Source organism: Orbicella faveolata, unplaced genomic scaffold (genome assembly GCF_042242905.1).
Source record: "Orbicella faveolata isolate gen_17 unplaced genomic scaffold, um_ofav_v1 contig_48, whole genome shotgun sequence".
NCBI classification, from domain to species: domain Eukaryota; kingdom Metazoa; phylum Cnidaria; class Anthozoa; order Scleractinia; family Merulinidae; genus Orbicella; species Orbicella faveolata.
The window spans coordinates 14517006-14537613 of record NW_028301578.1 but is presented as its reverse complement, the minus strand read 5'-3'; the positions used below and the strand labels follow the sequence as shown (position 1 = coordinate 14537613).

General features: G+C 38.0%; 3 protein-coding genes across 3 annotated transcripts; 1 reads left to right on the top strand and 2 right to left on the bottom strand.

Annotated features, from left to right (window-relative positions):
* Positions 1-539: 539 nt before the first annotated feature.
* On the bottom strand, positions 540-5634 carry LOC110044723 (ubiquitin-like protein 4A). Its single transcript, XM_020750297.2, has 4 exons — positions 5480-5634; positions 5129-5234; positions 3835-4016; positions 540-2335 (listed from the first exon to the last, which is right to left on the bottom strand). The coding sequence occupies exons 1-4, from the start codon at positions 5525-5527 to the stop codon at positions 2240-2242; spliced, it is 432 nt and encodes a 143-aa protein (XP_020605956.1). The 5' UTR covers positions 5528-5634; the 3' UTR covers positions 540-2239.
* Positions 5635-7150: 1516 nt separating this feature from the next.
* Positions 7151-8556, bottom strand: LOC110044721 (uncharacterized). Its single transcript, XM_020750296.2, has one exon. The coding sequence runs from the start codon at positions 8364-8366 to the stop codon at positions 7218-7220; it is 1149 nt and encodes a 382-aa protein (XP_020605955.2). The 5' UTR covers positions 8367-8556; the 3' UTR covers positions 7151-7217.
* Positions 8557-12352: 3796 nt separating this feature from the next.
* LOC149096657 (galactosylceramide sulfotransferase-like) lies at positions 12353-18294 on the top strand. The gene is made up of 2 exons (XM_089280932.1): positions 12353-12483; positions 15952-18294. Exons 1-2 carry the CDS (start codon positions 12353-12355, stop codon positions 17027-17029), a joined length of 1209 nt encoding a protein of 402 aa, XP_089137058.1. The 3' UTR covers positions 17030-18294.
* The last annotated feature ends 2314 nt before the right edge of the window (positions 18295-20608 follow it).

The window sequence follows — 20608 nt, the reverse complement described above, 5'->3', positions numbered from 1 at the left end:
TATCATTATTTTGACCCTGATTTATCGAGATACCAAAATTCTAAATTATATCTATTGATTTTAAATCTATTAGGTATTTTGTCATTTACTTTTGAATTTGTTGAAAGCAAAGTTTCTATTTTGAAAAGCTCTGAGGACATAGGACATTGTGTGGTGTATTAGACCCCTAGAGGTTTTCAGGATACTTAGGTAAAAAAATCAACAGTACACAAGACATTTGGGAGAAATAATTAATGGGATAAGGAAAATTTTGATCACATAAAACGGGATATCAAGTAGGAAATGGTGAATTTTCGCAACTGAAATTAATGGGATACAGGATATTATGGGATGTGGAATACTCAGACCACCCTCCATCCCAAGAAGACCCCAGGGGCCACTGGCACAGTGTGATTTAGAGAAATAGCTGGAAAGTTTTAGACTGTGCACTACTCAACAACAGGTCTTGACACATCTTTTGAAGACTTATAGATGCTGAGACTAGGATGGGTAAGGGTGAGGACAGGTTGCTAACAAAATTCCAGTGACCAGACTGTTACTGCATTACAAAGGAGAGTGGCTGTTTATTCAGAGCTTTTAAGTCAAAACGTCAACAGCAGAATTCTCCATTTTGTACATTTACATTATCCTTTGGGAGAATTTGGATCTCGTGATGCATGGCATTGCCTACAAAGGCAAAGGAAACTTTAAAAACCACAGTCAACTAGGGACAAATTGACCAACAAGGTAACTACATACCAAAAAACTTGCCTTTGGGTGGTTATTTTTTAACACACACACACACAAAAGCGTCAGCCATCTACTCACACGTTACCCCCCAAGGGATGAAGGCCAGGACTTCTGATAAGTGCATGATATTACATGATGACATCATAAAACTGGAACTGTTCAGACATCTTTCTTGCCTGGGCCCTTTGGGAGTTAAGTATGAGACAACAGCTGACAATTCGGACTAAATAATTTTGAAATAAAAGGTTGTTTCTCCACAGAGCTAATAATAGATTGATAAATATTAAATATTACTGTCAAGTATAAACTAAAAAGTAAGCAAGAAAAATTTTCTTGCTTACTTTATTTTGCTCCACCAAAATAAAGCAAAAAAACAATACTGTTTCTCTATTGCAATGATTTTCTTCTGATGCAATAAAAAATTTGGGATTACACATTTGTATCAATGGCCATTCATCTTTGAAAGATACGCCAAGTTGAAACTACTAATATAAATCATACCAATATTAAAACAGCAGTGTATGCTAGACGATATCTCAAGGAGCTTCAGTATCAAAGCATATTTTGATCATAACTGCACTGTTTGTTTGGAAGCCTTTACAAGACAAAACAAAAAAAGTGTATGATGCAACCACATTGCACATAATAGCACAGTGTGGAAATGTAATTTAATTATTACTTTGGGTAGAAAACCTGAATAGCAAATAGCGAATAGTCACAAATAGCTAATAGTGAACAGTCCCGAATAGTGCCAATAGTCTTGAATAGTGCAAATAGTGGTGAACAGTCATGAAAAGTGGCTAATAGTGACGAATAGTCGTCAATAGTCACCACTTTAGATCTAATATCCTGTGTTAATTAATTACCCAAATAAGCAACAGAATTTCAGTGAATTTTTTATTATTTCTTCTCCGGACTCAGGCTAGGGAGAAAACAGAAAACACAAGGATAACCTAATAAAGATGTATTTACACTTTAGCAGCGTTAAAACAGAAGAAATTATGTTTAGAAACACCTTTTGCCCCAATAAGCGTCTGTGCTTTTTAGTGGGAAAATCCCGGCCTACATTTCTGCGGGGTTGACTGCGAGATACTGGGTACCCTATTTGCTACGATTTGCCACTATTTGCAGCTATTAACCACTATTCGTCACTATTTGAGACGTTCGCCACTATTTGCACTATTCATACTACGGGACTATTCGCTATTCGCTATTCGGGTTTTCCAGACACCCTATAACTTTCCATTTACTTTATTAGCAATAAAATTAGATATAAAAATCCTCGTTGGAAGAGATACAGGATCTCCCTTCCTGTAGGATCTCCCTTCCACAGGGTCTAAACAAGCCAACTGAAGACTTGGAACTTCCAGCCACCTATCTGAAGTTACATGTACGTGTCATGTAATTAGGCCAATACCATGTCTGCCCTTTTGCTTCCATTTGACTCCTGGTTTCAGATGGACTTTTAACCGCTCACCAAATGTTTTCAAGCAAGCCTTGGTACACAATATTAACAAGAAGCAGACTCTGTTGACTCGTTCAAATGAAGCGCTGCCATGCGTTCAATGTCATCGAGACTGAGAGACCATACCCATGTCTTAAAGTCCTGAAGAATTGAAACAATAACAACTAAATACTAGCCAAAGTTTTCAACACTAGCTATTTAACAGAACATCTAGGATCTTGTCAGCTCCTCCTGTACTCATTTGTGAGCAAAAACAGTAAAAATCACTTTTTTCACAGAGTTTTGTGTCAATCTTTCATGCATCGTGTTGAATGATTGTCAGTAAACACTGAGATGAATGATTGTCACTGCGGGATTGGTAGTTGCATTGAAGTCGCACAAAGGAGTTAGCAGGCATTACACCCATACAACAACCCTGTATTCTAATTCCAATCTGTCTGTGCAGATTGTGTAGGTTTATGTTATGCTGCAGATCACAAAGTTCTGAGTATTTTACCGGCTTTGGCAGATAATGCAATCTGTCTTTTCTGTCAGACAACCAGCTGAAATCTTTTACTTGTCTGAGTGTATGTAATTTCATCTAAATGTGACCAGCTTTTGACTCACACGTACAGTGCTTTGCTCAAACTTATGTGACAATAACGAGGGGTTCCGAATGGAAAGTGCAAAGTCAGCAAGCTTCACTTAATCATAAATACGTGTACATTTAAGTGAACGCCATAAAGATCGTGTTCGTGAAAAATAGTGACTTTCATATTAAATTTATAAGTGTCCTATGAAGTATATTTGTGCTATCCAAATGCATGTTGTTGTTCATCTGTTGAGAATGTAAAAGTCAGAAGGCTGTGCTCTGAGAAAAATTCTAGGGAGCCCTTCAGGCACCCAACCTTATAGGTTAGGGTGCCCAAAAGTCAAACTCAGTAGCCCGAACAAAAAAAAAAAATCAAAAATTAGTTGATTAATTAACTAATTATAATTATCTACATGTAATAACATTTTAAACGAATATATGATGACCGATTGACCCTCAAATAGAAATGTCTTGTTTCTAGGGCATTTGTCCTAGTTACAAGCGCCAAAGATAAAAAGTTCACATGTAATTTTTTGTAATACTGTTGTCAAAAGTCCACAAAGAAAGACAAAATTTACACGTTTTGTTGATAAACGTAGAAAAATTAAGTCATTTTGTCATCTAGAAGAAAACCACGACACACTACACCATGTTTATTTTCAAAGCTATGATCAAAAACAAAACTTTCCCCTACCCCCTAAAATATGTAAAGGACCAAAACACAATAATTGGTACCAAAGAAATCTCTGGGGAGTGGGAAAGAGGCAATTTCTCAGTCTTCTCCAAAGGCTTCTTGCCTCACCTACCCTGCAAGGGAGTTCATATGCACCCTCAGCTACCCCTACACAAGTTGACTGAGTTACAGTAACAATGAAAAGTTTAACAGATTTCTGTTATGGTCTTTTAGTATCATATTGTATCCAGCTGACAAAAATACATCTGAAGGCCACACTTTTGATCAGGAATTACCATTTCGCTTTCTTGAAGTTCCTTTCCCAACATTCTAACCCCAATAGTCCTCCGTCCTATGCACTTCTCACTAAAAATAAATAACAAAATGATGACAAACCTCTCTAAATTTCTGCATCACTCGCTCAGTATCTTGCTCACTGAAGTGACCTCTGATTACTTCCTTGAGCAGTCCAAAAAAGTCTTCAGGATTTCCACTACTGGCACCATGGCCTGATTTTCGTACGGATAGGTGAAGTTTGCTCCCTTCAGTAATCTGATGCTCTTGTAAGGTGGAAGAATCTGGCATTGGAAATAAAAATACAGTGGACTTAGTAGATTGAGGTAAAATGGGATACACTTCTGCTGCCATCTGACTGCAGCATCAAGTGAGTAGAACAGTTTTTACACTGCTATAGTACAGGTTATATTTATATTTCTCAGGTCTTCTTCGATGGCCTTGGAGGTGGCTTGGCAGGCCAACCTTTGCATAGAATTTGTGAGGGCAGTGAGGGAACAGGAGGGTGGGCGGTGGAGGAGGGCTTGCAAGGCAGCGTTTCGAAACAGGAGTGAACAATGTAAAAGTAGGCCACCAGGGGCTTGATTGGTTAACCAGATAAACTGCTGGGGAGGGGGGAGGGGTGGTGGTGGTAGAGGATGTCTAGTTATTGACTAGCATCCTATATAGGGGTAGTAACAGTACTTGTAACAGCCACCTGCACCAATTTAATAAATTGAGGTCAGTTTTTTTATGTGTCTGTCCTATTATTGATCATGAATTTTGTCATAACATTGTCAAAGTGGCTGTGGATCCAAGAGGCGATAGCCAAGTGGATCCGCAGACTACTTTGACAATGTTATGATGAAATTCATTGTCAATAACAGGACAGACGTATGAAAAACAGACATCAATTTGTTTTTTACAATAACAAATTGTCAGATTGTATGCTCTCGCTTGTGGCATAAATTATAAATTCATGTGTCTGTCCGCTTTATGACAATGAAAATTAGCCAATGACTGTGTGAACATTTCTATTGTAAACAAGGCATTTGGCTCTTCTGGTCATAAGGAACAGGCATAGAATGGACTTTCAAGCATAAACCCAGCATATGAGGCAATTCATTACATCTAATAGAGGTACAACAAGAAGACCAAGATACTGAAGTCAACCTTCATTTTCTTACTAATATTGAAATAAAAGTCATGAACTATTCTTGGTACACGTGATGGGTCATGAGATGACATTACTGCCATATTAAATGACGAAAAAGATTTCTAACTTGTTCTGTATATTGTTTCTGTCATCCAACGTGGCCAGCCTTTGTCATTTGAATCTCTCACACAACCACCAAGATACATACAGTATCTGTACATCAGCTGGTACTATTAAAACACAAAATTACATACACTGCACCTGCTAAAGTTTTCCCTTTAAATACTAATCTTTGCTGTTCCACAGGCACATCAAGTTTTTCAGACGCAAGCTGTTTTACCAGTGAGATCTGCTCATTTTCAGAGACCTACATAATTTTAGACGCAAGAAATGAGTACAGTACTAAAGCAATGTTAGTGTCGAGGTTGTTCTTACACGAAAAATCTGTAAGATCACTACAAAGGTGGGCATGTGTGTTGAAATCGTAGACTCCACTAATAATGTAACAAACTTGTCCCATTTCATGAGGTTTTCTAGAGATCTTCGAACTGGCCAGAACTGGCCGAAGTCCTTCTTCCGCATATCAAAAACATTCTCGGATTTTCCACATACCTCCAGTCTTACTTCTTGGCCATTCAATATTTTTACGGTAATCTGCATATCCAACTTAATATTTTGTAAGGGAGAAGACGGAAATTTCAAGCAAATTCTTCGACTTCCGCGGTGTTGGAAACAGAAAACAGACAGCTGCGTGGTTACCAAGCTCTGGCCAGGTTTCCAAGCTTCAATTCGTCTTCAATCCCCTCACGGTCAACCACCGAGACATTCGACTTTTCTTTTTTTTTTTTTGGCCTGAAAATTTTGCTATTGGGCATACTGTACACTGGATTTCTTCTTAAAGATGAAATGTTACCACGAGCATGGGACAAAGAAAACATCTGAGTCCCACGAGCATTAGGCTCGATTTCCAGCCGTTTTGTGAGCAAAATCGCACTCCCAAAACGGCTGGAAATCGAGCCTACAAGCATGGGATAAAGAATAAATCTGAGTCCCCGAAAGGATTCGAACCCATGACCTCCCAGGGACCGGTTGGGCGTGACTGTATTTTGTGTTTTCATTGGATCGAGACTGAAAAGCTCTTGCGCGGGTTATATCTGATATTCGTTGTATCCACTCATAGTTACTAACTTTGATCCACGTTAGCATAGCCATGACTTCCAAGTTATTGCAAATGACCTCAATTGAGAAAGTAAAATGATACACCTTTTCAGGTCAAGGAGTTACGTTCATATGCCATGTATCTGTGAGCAGGAGCGCTCTAAAGCATTGTTTTTTTGTGGGAATTTATACAAAATAGAGTCATGTTATTTGGTTGCTACAGGAGAACATGAGCTACGAGCTACGACTAACAGAAATATTAAGGACCTATGAAAACAGTGATTCATGCAACACAACACGTTAATTTGTTTTGTTCAGCAGTTTATTTCCAATAATATCATGAATATTTATACATTTTGTTCGGTAGCTGGGAAGTTTAGAGTAGTTTCGGCAACGATTCATCGCTCAGTCAATATGAAGATCTGGGATCTTTTACTCAACCAACTTTTTTTCTTTATTTATTTGTTTGTTTTCTCTTAGTTTATTTCTTTCTTTTCATTTCTTTTTTCCCTTTTTTTGTCGTTGTTGCGCTGTTTTTGGTTGTGATAAATGCTTTATAACTATTCCACATCAAAGGATGTAAGAAATTCAGTGTGAAAATAGCCGAGATTGGTATGCATAAAACATTTTAATTAATTTCATATTATTTCACTTGTACTGTATCTACATGAAAAAATTGTAATTTATATATCGTCCAGTCCACATTAGACATGAAGTCTCAAAGGCAGACGGCATGAAAACTCAATTGATTAGACATAGCTGTTTCTCGGTTTTACTAATAATAAGGTGAAGTCTGTATACCAGCCAAGTGGCTCATCAGGCCGGAGCTTATCCCGGTTTCCGTAGTATGAAGCGGTAAAGGGCATTTCTATTCCCCGCTGGATGGGATGCTAGTCCATCACAGGGTTACCCCCAGCATTAAGTTCTCCGGTACCCGTTTGTACACCTGGGTGGAGAGAGGCACTGTGAGAGTAAAGTGTCTTGCTCAAGAACACAACACGATTTCCCCGGACTGCACGATCCGGAGACGAGCGCACTAACCACCGCCCCCCCCCCCCCCCCACCCCTTACTAGTAATAAGGGACATGAGGAATTTGGAATCTAGATCTCATTTAAAGTCTCCATCAAGCTAGTCGACGATATTCTCAAGATTTAACATGCAAATCGTTCATTTGAAACAAGTTTCTCAATCTTAGTATAGAGGCATAGCTTTAAAGCTAAGCAAAGTTATTGCCGATTTGTTCAGTTCTGCAGTTGTTACTTCATTATCGTTACTCTCCACCACAGCTGAATTGTTCCTGATTCCATTTCCACTCGATTCCTTAGCGACATTGCCATTTTTAGAGCAAATAATTTTACTGAGGGATTCTCGATACTTCGGCATGCGCCACGCGTAGACAAACGGGTCGAGCAGGAATTTCAGGTAGTGCAGGTTATCTGTCATTAAGTTTGCAATCAGGATGGGAGGCAGATAGTCCTCTATAAATAGTCTTATGGTCATCATTACCATTGTTGGCACGAAACACACAATCAACACAGTTAGAAGGACCACGTTCAAACGAACAAAGTTTCGTTGCACTTGAGCATGTTTGCTCTCCTCACGGGATTTACTTTCGTTCTGAAGTGTATTTCCCGACGCCATTTTCTTTTTCATTGTGTGATGCAGAAGGATGTAGAAAACTATTGTGATCAGAACCACTGCATAGCTGTGAAGGAACAAGTCTATACCATCCTTGACTTTTTTTGGAACACCCATCAAAGGTAGACAACAGAGGATTGCAGTGTAAAGATAGATGGACACAACGCTAATGAAGACTTTCTTCTTGGTCACCAAGCGGCCGTACTTTAGAGGTGATGAAACCACAATGTACTGCGTCACGGTAAAGGCGAAGACGATTAACAACGATACCGTTATAGAGAACGCTGAGAAATAACTTCCAAATTCCATAAAGGGTCGACATTTCTTTAAGGAAGGATGCTTAATATACAGGATGATAAAACAAGTGGCGTAGATGGGTTCTTGAACCAGCGCTGTTAATAAGTCGACAATGGCCAACCCGATGAGGAAATACGTGGTTGAGTTGCGGAAAATTTTCAGTGGGTCGACGCAGAAAATGAGAAGCAGAAGACTATTGGCTAAGATTGTGATAAACGAAACCACGTAGATGAAGATGGCGGAACCGAAAGCGGCTTTGTAAAAATCCTCTAATGGGTCGATCACTGATGGACTCTGTCCAGCGGTTTCAGAGCAAGCTGGCAAATTAGCAAAGACACTTTGATTTAGTTCGTTCGAAAAACTTCCGCTCGAGTTGGCCCAGGAGTTGTTGCAAGTAAGGTTCATCTTGGATGGACTTTTGGTCTGGGAGTCTCTCTACAGACCGTGCGGTGGCCTGGCAAGGTAATTTTTAGCTTTGAAAGAGTAATATTTATAGCAATTCTTATGAAAAGGGACACCTGTCTAAAGCACTACTATAGAGGTCTTCTATTTGTTTTGACAACAACACAGTATCTGCAATTTCCGTTGGCCGGCTTTCTTAGTAGTCTTTCTGATTGTTACGCTTTAAAGATCCCTACTGATGTCAATTAATCAAATAATAACAGAAATCTGTTTCCATGCACTTAACTAAATTGAATTCGTTCATGTAATTTGGAGGCGCGGTGTGGCCTAAACCTAGGGCGCTAGATTTGCAATCTGGACTCGGGTACCGCGATTGAATCTACTCTCTGCCACCAGATGGATTCGAGATCAGTGATCCGAAATTCAACTTCTCCCCGCTTTATAAATAGTCAACTGGTCAGCCTCCAAACAGTTAAGATTTCTAGCAAATTTGGTTTAATTTACAATGCTTTTTTGCTCATTACAGTTCCTCCAGTTAGTACAGCATCTATAGTAGAGCACTCACTTCGACACTTCAATAAGGCGTTTCATTTATGACATTTATTGTTTACTTCTTTATTTATGTAAGGTTCCGACAAGTAAGTTGTAAGTGAGTCACCTCATAGTTATTGAGTTAGTACAAGTAAGTAAAAAAAAAAAAAAGAAAAGAAAACACGAAACGTTTCTAAGAATACCAATAAGCACTTTTTGTTAACTTAAAAGAAAGCAATTAAAGTACAAGTAAGTAACAGTTATAATGGCCAATGGTAAAGAAGCGCGGCAAAGTTCTTTGTTGTACGAGATTGCTCGATTTTTTGGCGTTGACCAAAACACAATAGCTGTAGTACCTCTGACTAATCAATAGCTATAGAAACGTTCCGATTAAGTAATCATGCATAGTGTATGAGCGCAAAACAAAAGATTGTGCACGGTCGTGGACCTTCCCAAATAAATCTTGCCATTGTTTGCTCTTCCACGGAAGTTTGCCGGGCTTCATAATCACTCCCCTCTATTATTAGGGAGTTTAAGAAAACCACGACGGCAACGGCAACGCGACCGTCGTTAAACAAAAGGTTTAATGAGCAGAACAGTAGCTGTGCACGTGCGTTATAATTCTTCGTACATTTCTTTGCCGTCCTCTGCCAAACAACAACGTGAAATGACCAAAGTCTGTGTTGTCCGTAGAACGTGAACCACGACGCGAATTTTTTTTTTGTTTTTATTTCAAATGTTTCGCCTTGTCCCGGATTCAGTTTCGTGATAGTTTTGACACTAAGAAACAAAGAAAAATGACTTTAGAGTATCTCGAAATTCTTGGGTAAGATATAAAATCATTTTTTAACCGACGTTGTCCTCGGCGTCGTGTCCTGGTTTCTTAAACTCCCTATTAAGTCACGCTAGACATGCTATCTGCCCTTACATACATACAGTCTAATTGTACACATTTGTAACAGCTTTCATGGGTTGGAAAACTGCCCACGCATTTTTATGTTATATTTTAAGATCGCCGATCAAGGAAGGTTACGGCTCAAGCGGCAAAAAGAATAATTGGCAACGCAGGATTTTTTGTCCCTCTGGTTAATTCTCAAGGAATATAAATACAACCAATTACTTTCGGACTTCATTATTGACAGTTACAATATTGGTTTTCCCAAGGGAGGCCAGCCCATGTTGAGACGAAGAAACAAAACGTAATTTGGCTTTGCAAGAGCTTTCCTGTCCATCTGGCTACTTCTCAACAAATGACAAAGACCACATTTTTAACTACAGCGTTAACACTAGCCGCTTGACGTCACATAAGTTTTACCCACGCGTTACCCGGTGTGTTACATTAATTTGTATTTTTTTTTTCTACTTTCGTTCTTCATAATATATCATAAAGAGATTTCCTTTTTAAAATGAAAATAACAAATTCACACATGCATGTGACCAGTTTTCACATCCGAAACTTCAAGAATAGCTTTTAGATTCTTGAAAAAAATCGAGTAAGCAATTGACCATAAAATTTGTGTTTTTTTTTTATTGAGAGCAAAAATCAATCGGAATTCATTTAACAATAAACACAATTATGTCAACTCCATTTGAATCAGTTTGGTAAGAGAAATTCGGACTCGATAATGGTAGTTCTTGCGATAGCAACAAATTCATCACTATTCATGCAAGCACGGTTTTCTGACATTGTAGATAAAAATAATACATAATAATAATAGTTTGCTTTCCCGATTGTTTTCTCTTATGATTAATTAATTTACAACAAGAGGGGGGAGAGGGGAGGGGGGAGGAACGATGCCATCTCTTCAGAGGTTTTTTTTCTGAATTTTGAAAAGAAAATTTTCTCTGTGATGCTGAAACTCTCTGTGGCTATTCATTAGTCCCTCCCCGAAATATTCATGTGTCAAATGTTTCTCGCGTCATCTAGCATTGCCATAGCAACCGTACTTTGACATGCAGGGCGGCCAAAGTTCGTTTCTTTTGACAGAATTCCGTTTCATCGAGGAATTATTAATTTTTACATTCCATCATCATTTTGGATTTATTTTGTACAAATGTTCGTTATCAGTTTCTTTTTTTCTCTCTCTCTTTTTTTTTTTTTTGCAGTTGGGAAAATATAAGGGACCATGTGACACAATATTATTTCTTGAACAACAAAAGGTATTTCATTTTCGTATTATAAATAAACAAATAAATAAATTGCAATATTTAGAGAGAAAGTAACGTTAGCCTTAGCCCTAGCTCCTTCCTGGTCGAATTTCAAGACGTTGCTTTTTGTGGAGGAAGGAAAACCGGGGAACCTGGACAAAACCCTCGAAGCAAGGCGAGAACCAACAACAAACTCAACCCACATATGACATCGGGCCGGAATCGAACCCGGGTCACATTGGTGAAAGCCGCTAAGAGGCGAGAGCTCTCGCCCTGTATTATTTTGTATTGTTTCAACAACGATAAGAAATTCAAGGGATGAACTCATCAACAAATATTTTATTGCACTTGAGTCTGCGGTCAAAGATTCCTTTGTTTAAAAAGGCATGCAAACGAGGCGGCTGTCTTGCCGCCCACTCCGTTTGGTTTCGTTCTCTCGTTTTTGCCTGTGCCTCGTTGAGTTTGGACTGTTTGTTTTGGACTGATTTATTGTTGTTGTTTTTGGTCTTGGTTTGTTTTAGTTGCATATTGGTGGGGAACCTATTCTTATAGGATTAGTCTGTTGACAGGTGCCCCTCTTTTGGGTTCACCTTTCGCCGTTGCTCTGGAACGGTGTATGTTTGTTCTGTTGTCCGATGTTTTTGCCTGTTCGTTCCTCGTTTGTTTGTTCCTATGTTTTTTGTTTGTAGGGGCGGGGTTCGATCCCTCGGTGAGTTTGACGTGCTGGTGCACCCCCGTTTTTTTGGCGAACCGTTGTTGCGTGGCGGACTAGTCTTGTTGACTGGCAGGCATTGCACTCTCCCTTTTTTAGGGAAGCCTGACCATTCGCCTTAAAACACAAAAACTTATTAATTATGCATACTCGAAAATAAAACGAAAGTGGCAAACTTGCGTGCATAATTAAGTTCGGGGTCAAATGGAAATCAACGAGCACATTAGACGAAAGTCAAACCTGCAGCATTCCAAAAGACTAACAACACAATCTTGCCAATGCGAGAATAACGAGAATAAGCCTCACTTAAAAACTGGTTTTAAAGCTAGGCTAACTCATAAGCATATAAAGCATAGAAGGTAGGCGGCATATAAAGCATATAACGTAGTTGGTCGCAATGACTGAGGTGCTGCTAAGCAGCGCTAGCACCTTTTGTTAGAATATTTTCGGCCTTGAAGGCGTTACTACGAGCCATAACAACGTTTGCCCAGGAGGCAGGTCAGCGTATGTCACTTGTGCTGATGATTTCTCGAAGTAATTGTCAAGTTGGACAGCAAAACAAGCTAGTTAAAGCAGTTTAAAGCCGTTTAACGACATAATGGCAATGGTTCGCCTTCTGAAACACATCAAAGGCATTCAAGCGCACCGGCTGTTTGTATTGATTTCAATTTCTGCGTGCATCACTGTGTTCATTGTGTACCGGAATACAACATTTATTCCCGTTTTAAGGTTAGTACTCAAGACCAGCATTTAACTATTTAACTTGACTCCTGACTCTCATTCAAACAATGAGTCAATGCGTTACTGGTCAGATTGTCCATCGGTTTATATTCTAAATAAGATTTGAGTGGTTCACTGTAAGCCAGAATAACGTTCTAGATATAACTGACCCTTATTTTTCTTTTGATGAATCATCTTCTCTACCGATTTTCTACGTTTAGCGAAAAAATGAAGAAAATTTAACCATTCGAAGTTACAATTTTTGTAAAATTAAATGTATCATCGAATTCCGTTCTTTTAAGGTTCGTTTATCTGTGCGGTGGTTTCAAATACCTCTTGAAGGGTTACGTTTTGTGAAAATGTTGGCAACATTTGGAATTATTTACGCAACAGACCCACTTTTACAAAATATGACGAAGATCGTTTGCCTCCGTTCACTCAACTTCAATATTTTTAACTATAAACCCCTGTGGATTTTTAACTATAAACCCCTGTGGATCAAAATCAAAGTAGTTTTCCACAAGCTTTATCTCTGAAACGTAGTCGGTGACCCCCAATTTGTTTTTGTTTTGAATTTCTGGCACAAGTAACTCATTATCTGACTGCAGTAAAAATTAAAAAAAATCTTACTTCAAGTTTGCCTGAACAGTGTTCGGCCTAGAGGCCAGTCAAGTTATTTACGATTAGCTCCAAAGATTTATTAACTCACTGGGCGACATAACATGCCGACTGGCCTCAAGGGTCTGTAAGACGTGGCAACCCACTAAATTAATATGCTAAAGGGAGTACAAACATGTTCATATCCTGTAACTTGTAAGTTGTCTTGTGAAAACATGGTTAATACAATGTTAACAAATTCAGATCTGACATGGCGCAGACCCTCTGTTGTTTTGTAAAGTTAGAAAGCACTCACATATTGTTATATGTGTTGGTTTGATCACCCATTGCATGTACTCTTTGTGGTTTCATTATTGTGCATGCATCAATTTTGTGAAAAAATTTAGTGTTGCCAGTAACCTATTTACGTTGTCGTGTAGTTGCATTCAGGAAAAGAATGGAACATTTTAAGGAATAATATGGTACCAAAACAAAAAAATAAATATATGAGAGCAAATGTCTGAAATAAGGAGTCTACAGTTTTAGAGGGGTGCTCAAAACGACAGATTAATTTTGAAGCAATTATGCAAATTATTTGTCATGTTTTGATAATCCTCCGTAGGAAAAAAGATGGCGACTAGTACATTTACCCATAGTTCTTAGCCCACAAAAACCTTAACAACGTTCATAAAAACGTGCAGAAACGTTGTAAAATCTTCAAAACTAAGCTACTCAATGTCCTTAGTACAGGGACAAATATTGTAAAAATTTGGCTTTCTTTATGCCCTGTAGGCTCTGTTAGGTTCGCAAGGCATTTTGGTAAAATGTACAGCCGCCATCTGTTTTCCTGCGGTGGATTACCGTCGCTTTCAAGTTTTCAGACGCGCGTATATGAATTGACAGTTCTTTCAGATGGATAAAAGAGCAAATGCTCTAAACAATATAACGTGGTCCATAATGAGAAAACAAACCAACAAGAGTTTTTTTCCTTTGGTTTTCCGTTAAATTTAGTTTTACTTCAAATAAAGCGATATGTTTTATTCGTTCCCTCTGCAATCAGTGCATCACGAGTGTTTTAATTCGACGAGGGTTTGAGTTAGAAGGGCACATTGAGATGAATTTTCTTTGCAATTTAAAGTAACAAAATTAGGTCTTCACAATTTAGGGAGGAAAATTCATATTTTGGCGAAACAAAAAGCAGGACTCCGCGTTTTAATTAACAAATAAAGAAGCCTCGACTGTGCTCTGTTCTGTTGTAAAGCACTTAGGAAGCGGTAGAGCACGAAAGAAGTGTAGGGGAAAACACGAGACGTAGTCGAGTGTTTTTCCCTACTTCTTGAGTGCTCTACCGCTTCCTAAGTGCTTTACAACAGAACAGAGCACAGTCGAGACTTCTTTATTTGTTTTATGATGAAGAATCCGATAATTTCCTCACGAATTTGGCTGAATTTTTTCAAACCAAACTTTATTTTCCAAACGAGCAAAAGTGGCGTCAGCCGTGAACTGTTCTCTGATAAAACACGCTAAAATAAGCCAATCAGAATCCTTGTTAGAATTGTTTAAATAATTTGATTGGCTAACGAAGCGACAGCTGTCAATCACTAACTGGCCTTCAGCTAAGCTTTCAGTTTCGAGTAGTTTGAGCGGCTTTCGAGAGAAGAACGATGCCTTCGAAGTTCGCTTTTCAGTTAAATTTTAAATACGGATCTAAAGGCAGGTGAAGGTTTATAGTCCAGAGGAATACGACCATATTGTGGCCCATGAAAACGTGCACTTTTCCAGTGGAAATTACGAAACGGGGAGCTCAAAGCCTGCGGATGAAAATGCAAAATGCCGAGTCGAATTTGAACGGAGCTACAGTTATTTACAGCTTGTAGCCGCATGCAGCAAGATTGCCCGAACTAGCGTAAGAGTTAGAAAGACTAAACGGCTCCCACTGGTTCTACTCCAAGCACAGAAGAGAATATTAGAGTAAGCTTTGCACTGACCACTTGTCGGTTCACTTCGCTGCGATGACCGGAGAACGAGCATTACTACACTACATGTAAGTGTTGTTTGAGCAATTGAGCATTTTTACAAAAATAAAGCTTCTCATCGTAAACAGAGACAGTTTAGTTGTTTTCTGTCGTTGTTTTACTTCTTAAGTATAATTTCTGCCTTCGTAACAAATATAATGTCTTTTATCGAAGCACTGTTTAGGTTGAGAATTTGTTCATTTCGCTACGTGTTTTGTCGGCGGGAATCTAGCAAAACTTCTTATTTTAGTACAGTTTTAACACTACTGTTGCTAACCGAATGGTCTCTGTGAGCCATATTTACTACAGACAAATAGCTCGTTTCCATTGCGTTTGTCTGAATCACAGGGGATGTTTAATTTGGGTCAAATTTGTCAAAATTCCGAAGCAAAAATTTGAAAGCCAACTTACCGTCATCAACCCGTGCTCTGTTCTCTGATAAAGCACGCTCTTTCAGCCAATCAGAGCGCGCGTTGTATGGAAACTTTATTATAAATAAGAATATCCACCAATATCGAGGGTGAAATTTAGGAAATTTGAAGAACCGAATAAACCCAGGGATGAGATTTTGAAAAGAATGAAATTTTGCGTGTTGAAAAATACTTGTATATGTTTTTAACTAAGCCGTATAAAATTCTTCCTTTTTCTAGACGGCAAAACAAAGAGTTAAAAATAAAACCAAACCCTGCAGAAAGCTTGCACACGCTTAGAGCAGTTTATATTAAACGAATTTAAGCGGATGCAGACTTTTCCGACAACAAATGTATTCGATTTAGCATAATAACACTGACAATAAATAAAACCACGGGAGGTACAGTTCCAACTGCGAGTTAAAGTTATTAAAATGACTGTTTTCAATTCGTAGATCAACTTCAACCAGGCTGGTTGCTGTGTTGCAGAAGACCGCTGAAACAGACGAAGTACCTGCTCATGATGTCTCAAGCTGCCAACCTATAAGCCATATTTACTACCTCAAAACTCATAAAACTGGCTCCAGTACCATTAGCACCATGATTCTTAAATATGGAATCATCAGAAACCGCACAATTGTTCTTGATCCGGATCTGGCAGATATGCAATGGCCGGCGCCTCTTGAGTTAAATGAAGTCTCGAGTCTAGTGAACAAAGACTCAGCAAAGATGTTTTCCTCTCATATAAGATTTAATAAAGGACCGGTGAACACAATTTTCCCTAAAACAAAGGCAAAGTACATCACTATCCTTCGCAATCCTCTCGACCGTTTTAAATCTGCTTGGCTTTATTATGGTTACACGAGACGTACCGGAGTTTCATCGGCCGAGGGCCCTCTAAATAAATTCTTGAGGTCACCAAATGCTTTAGAAGAAATCAGGAAAAGACTTTTTAAAACCAGCGTCTATAGAATATATAACCACATTTCGAACTCAAACTTATTTGACATGGGTCTTGAGCAAGAAAATTTACAAAACATGGCATTGGTTAAGAGATACGTCGACAAGATGGAGGAAGAGTTCGACTTGGTGATGATAACGGATTACTTTGATGAATCACTGATATTACTTAAACGATCGCTGTGCTGGGAATTTGAGGATATCGTATATGTTAAGTTAAGAGTGAAGAAAAGGAAACTAGAGTTTGAAGAAGAGGTGAAGAAAAACATTCTAACTTGGAATCGTGCAGATGTCACTCTGTTTGATCATTTTAATAAAACTTTCTGGAGTAAAGTTCAACAAGAGGGGCCTTCGTTTTATGAAGATTTGAAAGCATTTAGGAAAATAAATCAAGATTATCAAGCAATGTGCGAGTCCATCGAATATAAGAGCGAAAAATGCAAGTTATCAAAGACTCCACCATGTGATATACTTGAACTGCTGTGGAGGAGACGTGGCAACACTTTTAGCGGTAACGGTTGTGGACCCATTCCAAGTGACATTGCAAAACACCGTCGCCGGAAGTCGACTTAGTTTGTAAGACTCCGTTCAAACTACGCCGGAGGAATTCTAAAACACAGGTTTATTATTCAGTTCTATTTCAACTTCCACACTAATCCGTCACGGAAACGGAGCGTTTCGAAAACGCTCTTCAAACCGGAGGAATTTGAAAACGCTGCCTTCGCGTTATTGTGTGGACGGAAAACATTTTGAAAACAAAGCTTTTCGAAAACGATGACGTTACAGCAATCATGTGATTTTCTTGACCGAGGCATCCTCATACACAAATAAAAAAAATGACCTGTGATAAACTGGTCATTTTGGATAAGCTGACCGTATTGTGGAAGGAAAACATTTGAAGGGTTTTAAGAGTGAAAACACCGTTTTCAAATTTCTACGGTGCTGCGTGGGAGGGGTCTAAGATTTGACAAGGACGCCTTCATTTATTTCTTTGTCTATTTGTTTATTTATTTGTTTATTTATTTACTTGCTTATTTTATCTATTTATTACAGTTTAATTGCAAATTACAACAGCAAATACTACATGTACAACAATATTAGTAATGATAAAAAAAGCCATGAGGATGATTTGTAAAAGAGTTTAATACGCGAGCCCATAAAAAAAGCGAATCACCTCATATAATAGGATTTAATTCAATTATGTCACAGAATCGTTTTAAAATTGTTTAAAATTTATTTATTTAAAGTAACACGTCTTTTAACAAACTACACGTATCACAAATTACAAATGACAATAACAAAGTACTCTGGTAAGGCTACTCCGATAATACAATGTACATTACTTATTTACATCAGGTGTTGCTTACTTACATTAGGAAAACGAATAAAATAAAGTAATTAATTATTTCTGACAACACATTAGCTACAATTAAATCAAACAGGGTAAAAAACAAGAGACAAAAAAAAAAAAAAAAAGAGAAAGAAAAAAAAAATAAAGGAAAGGAAAACTTAAAATTACAAAGTAAACAAAAAAGCAAACAAACAACTAATAGCGCGTGTAAGGGGGAGGAGGAACGATTTCTAATCTTGATTTAATACAATTAAAAGTAACTTAGTCTGTAAAGTTTGTGAGGAGCATTGTCACGTTACTTTTTCGGTGTTAATTTACAAATTTTCAACTTTGTATTTATAGTTGGTTCTAGCAATAAATTCGGTTAGTACAAGTGAACTGTTGTTTAGTTTACTTACATACACATAGAATTTCACGAAATGGAGGGTGTAATTGAATTTTCTCTTTAGCTCCATGTATGTTGGGTGTTTAAAGGTGGCGAAAAGCGTTTATTTCGTATCTGGTTTAAAGTTTGAACCATTCTGAGTGTTAAACCAATTAATGACTTTGCATGTGAAAGTTTTAGTAAATTCGCAGTCGATAAAGGTGTGATTTATGGAGTCTGGCTCACCACAAAAGATGCAGTCACTGCCTGTATTTATCCCATATCTGAAGAGTTCTTTCTTTGTAATGACAATCCTATGAATAAATTTGAATTGAAATTCTCTCGACTTATTTTCTTTGCATATTTTTGAAGCCATTTTAGAAACATCTGTCCAACTCTCTGGGTCTGTTGAAATATCTCTTTTCCATCTTTCCGGGCCAGTATGAGGTGATTGGTGTTTCTTAACGAGAAGTAGGCGATAATAGTTTCTTGCCTTATACGTTTCAAAATTGATTTGACTAGTTTCGTTCAGTAAAAAAGATTTCCAGTTTTCTCTATAATTAAAGATCGAATTTTGTCCTAGGACTCGCGCTCTGTTCTTCAAGCTCACAGGAATTGCACTCGAGATTTGATAGAACTGGAGAAAGTTTGTGTTACAATGATATTTAGCTTGAAATTCTTGAAAAGTTAGGTATTGACCGTTTTCATTAAAAAGCTGTTGGATCGTGTGGATACCCTTGATAAACCATTCCCTCATAAACAACGGTTTCCCATCAACTAAGATTTCTTTGTTATTAAAGAGAATGGTGTCGGTTCCTTGATCATAATTGTACAGAGTCTTGATTTCATCAAATGCAATAAGTATGTCTCTATAGAATGCTGGAATGTGCCTTAAATATTTGACATCGTAGTTACATCGAAGCAAGAAATTGAGAGCTCCGTGTTTGTTAAAAAAATAGTCCGGTACTACTTTCCAATTGTAGTTATCTCTAAAGAGAAGTCTTCTGATCCATATGCAAGTCTGAGCGATTTTATCGTAAGTTCGATGTCAACCATCCGTAAACCCCCCGTGGAAAGGTCTTGGTACATACTAGTCCGTTTTATTTTGTCCTTCTTATTTTTTCAAAGGAAACGAAACATTTTATCTTTTACCATTGGCACTATTTCCTTAGAGACGTTAACATTTGAAATTGAGTATATTAAGTTAGACAACCCCAAAGATTTAATTATCAGTACTTTTCCATAGAGTGCTAATCCTCTCGATCTCAAAATGTCTAATTTGCCTGCAGTTTTTGTACTTTCAAATTAAAGTTCATCTGGTTATTACCTTTTTCGTGATAGGAAACATAGATTCCTAATAATTTTGAGGGAGTGTTCATCCATTTCGTCCCTAGCGGTTTGGTTCTATTATTCAACCATTTCCCTAACCAGAATGCTTTTGTTTTCTCTACGTTGAGCACTAATCCAGAGAAATTCCCAAAAGCGCTCATAGTTTTCAGGGCTTGTTCAGCAGAAGTCACATCAGCACAGAATAAGTTGGTATCGTCTGCAAATTGGCTTAGTTTGATCTCTGAGCCAAAAATTCTGATTCCTTTCATAATTGAGTTTTCTCTTATTTTGTTTGATAGTATTTCTGCTGTCAGGATAAACAGATATGGCGAGAGTGGGCATCCTTGTCTAACTCCTCTAGAGGGTTTAAACCAGTCCGTTGCAAAACCGTTGTTCAAAGCTGCGCTTTCTATGTCCATGTAGAAGATCTCGATCCATTTTCAGCTATCACCAAAATTGAATTTTTTGAGAGCACTTTGAATACAAGACCATTCCAGTGAGTCAAACGCTTTCTTAAAATCAACTGATATTAATATACCTGGCAGTGTTGTTCACCTGAGTTTGCTCCATAATATCACTTATTAATCTTACATTTTCTCCAATATATCTTCCTTTTATGAAGCCCGTTTGGTCCGGTTCTACTAGTTTTGAGAGCATTGGCTCAATTCGCCTTGCGATGGCTTTTGATGCAATTTTATAATCCACATTAAGAAAAGTGACGGGTGGCCAATTCTGTATAAAAGCAATAATTCAGCGTCGTCTTTCGGTAAAAGCGTTATAATGCCCCTACGCTGAGAGTCCGATAACCTCCTGTGCTCGTATGCTCCATTCAGGCTTGCTAATGGATCTGCCCCTACAAGATCAAAGAAAATCGTTTTAAAATTGCTTTCCCTAATATTGTGTGTGCTCTTGCCTCTTGCTTGTCTCTAAATTGCTAACATTTGCCGAGCAGTTTGTTGCAAACGTTTCGATTTTGGACCAATCAGGAGTAACTGGCAGAATAGCTTTATAAATAATTTGTGAAGCGTCTGTGATCATGTCCACATGTTAATATGCGCTATAAAAGTGCTTTTATTATTAATATTAATATTATTATTATTATTATTGT